The sequence below is a fragment of the Tigriopus californicus genome, chromosome 12 (genome assembly GCF_007210705.1).
Source record: "Tigriopus californicus strain San Diego chromosome 12, Tcal_SD_v2.1, whole genome shotgun sequence".
In the NCBI taxonomy this organism is placed as follows: Eukaryota; Metazoa; Arthropoda; class Copepoda; order Harpacticoida; family Harpacticidae; genus Tigriopus; species Tigriopus californicus.
Window position 1 is genome coordinate 1,529,000 of NC_081451.1, and position 6,177 is coordinate 1,535,176.

At 39.9% G+C, this 6,177-nt stretch overlaps 1 protein-coding gene across 2 annotated transcripts in view; it reads left to right on the plus strand.

The window, feature by feature from the left end:
- Positions 1-3,109, plus strand: part of LOC131892369 (SPARC-like) — an 8,272-nt gene extending 5,163 nt beyond the window's left edge. For both annotated transcript variants that reach the window (XM_059242210.1, XM_059242211.1), the window contains exons 7-8: positions 994-1,113; positions 2,898-3,109. In XM_059242210.1, coding sequence (XP_059098193.1) covers positions 994-1,113; positions 2,898-3,047 — 270 coding nt within the window. In that variant the 3' untranslated portion in view covers positions 3,048-3,109. The remainder of the gene's footprint in view (positions 1-993; positions 1,114-2,897) is intronic.
- Positions 3,110-6,177: the final 3,068 nt, after the last annotated feature.

The window sequence follows — 6,177 nt, forward strand, 5'->3', positions numbered from 1 at the left end:
GTAACGTACGACGCAAAGAAAGAGACAGTGGGCAATTTGGGCTGGTTCCAGTTTCTTGTGTTGGGTAAACCCCCTTGGGAAATCACTCATTTCGGCAAGGAGCACGAATGGTATTCCCGAATTTAAAGAACTCGACAAGATTCGGGTTGCTAGTTCGTTACTATTGAGGAGATGCAAATATGACGCGTCCTTGAGAAGTAAGTCTTTGAAATAGCATTTCAAAGAACCGATGTCAAAGAATTTCGCCTTTGTTCCTCAAACATGATTGAAAAACGGACATGCTTTTTGAATACCAATAGCTTAAGACCATCATACAAGTTTGCAAATTCAGATTGGATTAAGCACTATAATTGTAAGTTTAACAAGGGCAGAAATGGTAACCGGATAAAAAGTTTGGCGATGGTAGACCCTGAATGTACAGGAGATCTGGAAAATTGTTTTATTTAGCAAGTCATTTAATATTCGACGAAATACCGTCCATCGCCTTTTCTATGTTTTGTTCTTTTTCTTGTGTGGCCAAAAGGAAGATATTGCTGTAATGATTCATTTGAGATTGTATACAAACATACTTTTTCAATTTTATCCAAATTAGCAGAAAGCAAAAATAATTTCTATGATCTAATATTTTATCACAATCATAAACGCTAAGCGAGCCAACACCTAGTACGTATAATAGGTATGCAACTACTTTTGTTGCCCTTTTGTGTAGTATATGACACCATAAAGTTTTTAATACACCTTCTCACGAGTCCTTGATAAAAGCATTATCAACCCGAGGTTTAGTCGTCGTAAAAACTTTGATCTGGCTTCTTATCCGGGTCGAGTCAGAACCGCCATTTATTATTAGTCTTTCGAGGTCTAGTCACACTCAAATTTAAAGATTTTTTTCGTTCACACTGCTGGTGATTACATTACAAACAATAGACCAAGTAGAGGTACCTTTTCTCACGCTCCAGCGATAAGAGCTAATGTCGCAGGGCAACTTGATTTCAGGAGGATCTCAGTAAACGTTGGGAGAATGCCGCCGTGTGGAAATGGTGCGATTTGGATGGCGAACCTGCAGACAAATCTGTTTCCAGACATGAACTCTTCCCCGTAAAAGCCCCATTGCAGGTAAAGTGTGTCTGTCCTCTGTTGCCAAGAGTACTTAACATCTTCAGTAGAAACGGCCTAAATAGGCATCATCCATTTTCTGTCCGAAAGTTGAGTTTAGTTTGATTGTTTGTTTCTCTTTTTTTTTTGATTACCTTTACAGAGTCAGATAGCAGTTTTCTCACTCAGCCTGCCATTTGATAATGGGCGGCTCAATTGAGGGATATTCCCTGTCCATTATTATTATTGTTATTATTTTAAATCTTTATTGCGAGATTGTTTCTCATTGGGTCAGGTTATTTTGTACAATATCAATGTACATTTTGGTCTTGTCCCGTTCGGGGTTCCAGCTGATCCATTCGAGGCGCGATGATCCATGAAATAGGGGGAGGGGGACCTAGGATTGAACCTTTGAACCCGAGCATAACTCGGTCGCGCGTTAACCAAGTGCGCTACAACCATCTCCCATATTTGTAAACCTCGAAAAACAGTCAAACTTGAAGAAGCGCTTTTACCATTTTGTCCCTTATACTGTCATTTGGGTCCTTACCTGCTTTCTTCTTAACTTGTTGTTCCTTGTTAGGGACCCTTTTTTACTTCTGTGCAGTATGATCAAATGAAGGATTGTATCCTCAGTCAGAACCTATTAGCAATTTTTGGGAAGGTTGGGTTTTCACTGGCTTTAGCAACTGCTGCAAAGAATGTAATCCCATAAATCAAGATTTGTCCAGATCTTGCCAATAAGACTTTATACATTTTTTGGTCTACAAGCGAATTTGAGTATCAAATTCAACTCCCCTTTTCCGATTTGTTTATGAAAGTCTGCAAAAAAAAGAGAACTTGCAATTGAGCTACATCTGCCGTCATGGGTTTGTCAGAACCAAAATCACTTTGTGAACAAAAGTACCCTCAACAGCAAAAGCTTTAAGCTCCAGAAGAGAGTCAATTGTTTGCTATGACAGCTGTCTCAAGTGAAAACGTGTCCTAATGTCGAACGGTTGCAAGAAAAAAAAGTTTATCAAAATTAATGTCATTACTCTTTGTACACCAGGATCGCTACCTAGATTTTGTAACACATCAAATGCAGCAAAGAGGCTAAAATGACCTTGTCCCTTTTATAATTGCATTATTGCAACAATTGTTTTGCATATTTGTACCTTTTTTGCACATTTTCAGTTATTTTCCAAGTTTTGACATTTTTCTTTTGTTTTTTTTCACATTTTTTTTGGATTGTTCTCAACTTTAAAGGAACTTTTTTTCGGTTAAAAGGCAACATTTTTTTCGACGACTAGTTATCAGTTATCTCAATCACCATTAGTTATTACCTCACTCTTGGGAATTACCTTAGGTGCGTACATTTAGAACATTTGGACCAATGGAATTGAGATTTTTCAATCGCAAATCACACTTACATTCTCACTTCCCACATGGCACTTTGTGATTGTATTAATTGTCGACCCACTTGCCTGACGCTTGTAACTGAAATAATGAAAAATTAATTGAAGCTCACTCACACCCATACACCCATTATCAATTTTTGCATTGTATATGTAAAATGTGCCACATTCCAGTTTCACTTGTCACGTTAGCTACTCTCAAAGTTGTACTCCTTGCTTGCGTTTACTATTTTTCCACTTAATTTCCGATTCCCTCACGTTTTGTAGCCTTTTTTTTTTGCTTAATACAACAAGGAAATTTCTTTCCATACCTTACCCAGTTTAGTGCATTTCTTGGTGCTTAAAAGGGTGATATTTTATAGCATATCCTGGCCGTGTCTAATCATCAATAATACGTTTCATTCACAGAGCTTGGAGCATTGCATTGGTGACTTTCTGGAGGGTTGTGATGTGGACGGCGATCACCAGATCACTCTGAAGGAATGGGGCGCTTGCTTGAACTTGGAGGCGTCCAATTTGGAGGCACGATGTGAGACTCTCAACAAATCCGACGAATAAGATGGAGAGCTATGTGTACTACTTTGTATTTAAATAAACCCAGGAAAACATTTCAGAAAGCATTAGAGCGAGACTTTAATGAAGGTCCATTAAGGGTTTTTTTGCCAGCCTTGTTCAAAAGCTTCTAGGTTTCTGTCCAAGAAACTTGGAATCCAAAAAATCTGGAAATGGAGGGGCTCCTTTTTCCAAGTCAACGTTGCTTCAAGCATCGTTTGAGCCCCACCTTTTTGCTTCCCTGAGCGGCACGTATTGTCCAGGAAATTTAGCAGTAAATTGCATGTGAACATATCCGTGGGTGACACCTGAATGATTGTTCAGGTGTTGTTACTTATTAGCCTAACTTCCAGGTCCGGGGTTTGAACCCACGGCATCTGGTGCAAGGACCCTCGTCATGCTTGCCTCACCCTCTAGAGATAAGCATCTACCAATGGTGGGAATCAAACTCATGCCATTTGGGGAGAAAGTAGTTGCCTTTTTTGCACAGCTTCTTAGACACTCAAAACTGATCTAAATTCTACTTCCAACGGCGGGAATTAAACCCGTGCCATCTGTAGAAAAATTTCTTGCCTTTTTTGCACTGGCTCTTACCGTAGACACTGTCAACTTATTTGAAATTTTCTTCCAACAATGGAATCACATGTAGAACCTACGCCATCTAGGGAGAAAGTTTCTTGACTTAGTGGCGGTGCCGTTGAGATAGGTTGGGTACATATTTGTGCTGGGCGAGTCTGGACTCGAGTCCAAGTGCACTTGAGTCTCTTGCTTGATTTTGGAAAAATTGTCCGGACTTGAGTCATTTAGAAGGAACTCGAGTTCGGACTCGTCAAGAAGAGAATATTCACTTTTCTTAGAATTTAGCAAGACGAGTCTTTTCGCAAGACCTGGCCATAGTAAAAGACTCAAGTGTTCTTCCAGACTCAAGTTTCTTGCCAGACTCGAGTCTGGACTTTTTGCCGGACTCGCCCCATCACTAGGTCTTACATACACTATCTCCTTAACAGACTCTAATTTCTGGCAGTGGGGCTTGAACGGTTTGAACCCATTATACTTGGGGAGAAACTTCTTGCCTAGTTCACGCAGTCCTTCCATACTACAGCTCCATTTTTGTCCTTATTGTTGACAGGGAGGCTTGCTCAGTATTGACTTGTCAAACTCAAGAATTTCGCAGTGTGATGACTAACATTTCACGAAACCTCTCGAAAGTTGTGAACGCAAAAAGAGTACCCAAAACAAGTACGAGAAATAAATCCTCGGAACAAGGTTCCGTGTGACAGATTTTAAGGCATTGCGAAAAACATAAGTTTGACAAGTCAATGGACCTTTTGTTAATTAACGTAGCGCGTGTTTGCTTCTGGAAAGTTTCAAATAGAGCCTAATATAATCTTGTGATTGAGCCAGGTGGACACGTTCTTCAGAATACCTACAGGAGGAAGAAAGTCCAAGTGCTCAATGGTTAAAAAAATGTTACCGTATTCAACTCATTTTCCTTTTCTCTCTGTTGCATGGTTCCATCCCCTAATCTGCATCATCAAGTTCCAATTTCTATTTCCAAACCTTCTTAGAATGGGAGGAATTTTTCGTTTTGATGAAGGAAAGTTGTGAGGAGAAAAAAAAAACAAAAAAACAAAAATGTACGCGTTACTCGTTTCTTTTCTAACCCTCAGAATGGCCTTCATTTTTTTCAATTTTCTTGTGGCAACTGAACGAAACTCGAGACTTCTGAGTCTATCTTGCCAGGAATTAACAAAAGAGTCAAAACATGAGAACGACCAACCATGTCATTGGATATCTCGTGATGTATTCTCAATATGAAAAGGTCAAGCCTAAAAATTCGTGCCGGCAGGGAATCGTGGACTTCAAAAGGGGAAAGGTTATCAGGTAGTTAGTCGATAGAAAATCATTCTTTGGCTTGAGTAAGCCACAGAATATTTCTTACCAATTGCTATTTCCAGGAATTATGGCTAGACCAAGAAATAAGTTGTTATTAAGGCCCAGTTATTTTGTTTTTCAAAGTTGAAAGAGTTGTGAAAAGAAAAAAAAGCGGTTGCGAAAATAAAAAGTTATAAAATTGCAAAGCAATATGGAAAATGACCATGAGAGTTGCAGTAAAAAAAAAAAAGAAGTCTTTTTTGGGCCTTCTTTAAAACCACTACTAGGCTGAAAATCCTAGACCGAGCCCAACATAATTCAGGAGTAAGGATATAAATAAAATGTCCTAAAACAGGATATAAATAAAATGTCCTAAAACAGGATGGAAAGGGAAAGTTAAAAGAAAGCAGCTGGGGATCGAAAGGAGTAATTCTTCTACAAACTGAAAAAGAGTCCAAAAGTGGACACGTGGAAATAATGGCTTACTTGGGTCCCGCCAAAAAATTCGTCCCGAACCGTCCTAAAATAACTTGAGAAATCAAATTCAGGTCAAATCTTTTTTCCAGGTTGGAAAACTTGATACAAAGTTGGAAAAGTTCCCCTAACTTTGGCTGTATTCTGGCATTAGGGCTAGTCAAGTAAATGCGTTCATGGACAACAGACGTTATCCCATGGATTAAAATCAAAGACAACATGCCCAGCCAAACCGCACTGTGCATGCTCTGAATTTTGACATTTTTTCCATTTTACATGCTTGTCTAAGCAAATAGCATGATGAGATTGAGCCAATTTGATAGTGCGTTCACTGATTGACACCAAACATGCTGATTTAGTAGGGTTTTGTAACACAACTCGCTCAAAATCACTCTATTATTAAAAATTCAATGGGCGAACAGTGCGAGTTGACTGTGATGTTTGTCTGAGTTCTCTCTCCCCAAAATGCCCAAAATCAGGGTGCCGGACTACATTTTTCCTTGAATTTCCTTTACTTGACATCCCCCATTTTAACGGCAGAGTCCTATTCATCCATCCATATTGGAATCAAACTCTAATCCAGAAACGATCCATCTCATGTTCTAGGCCAGGTTATGGGTCTGGAGCGGTTACCCCCTGGGCCATAACCCGCCCCCTACCCCGGACGCCACCGGACAGCCGACCACTCCCATCCTCAGGATGACCCGAATCTCAACCCAATATCCAGTGAAAACCCGCACCCGTGACGCCGGTCCCACTTGACGGCTCTAGCCCGCGCCTGTTCGAT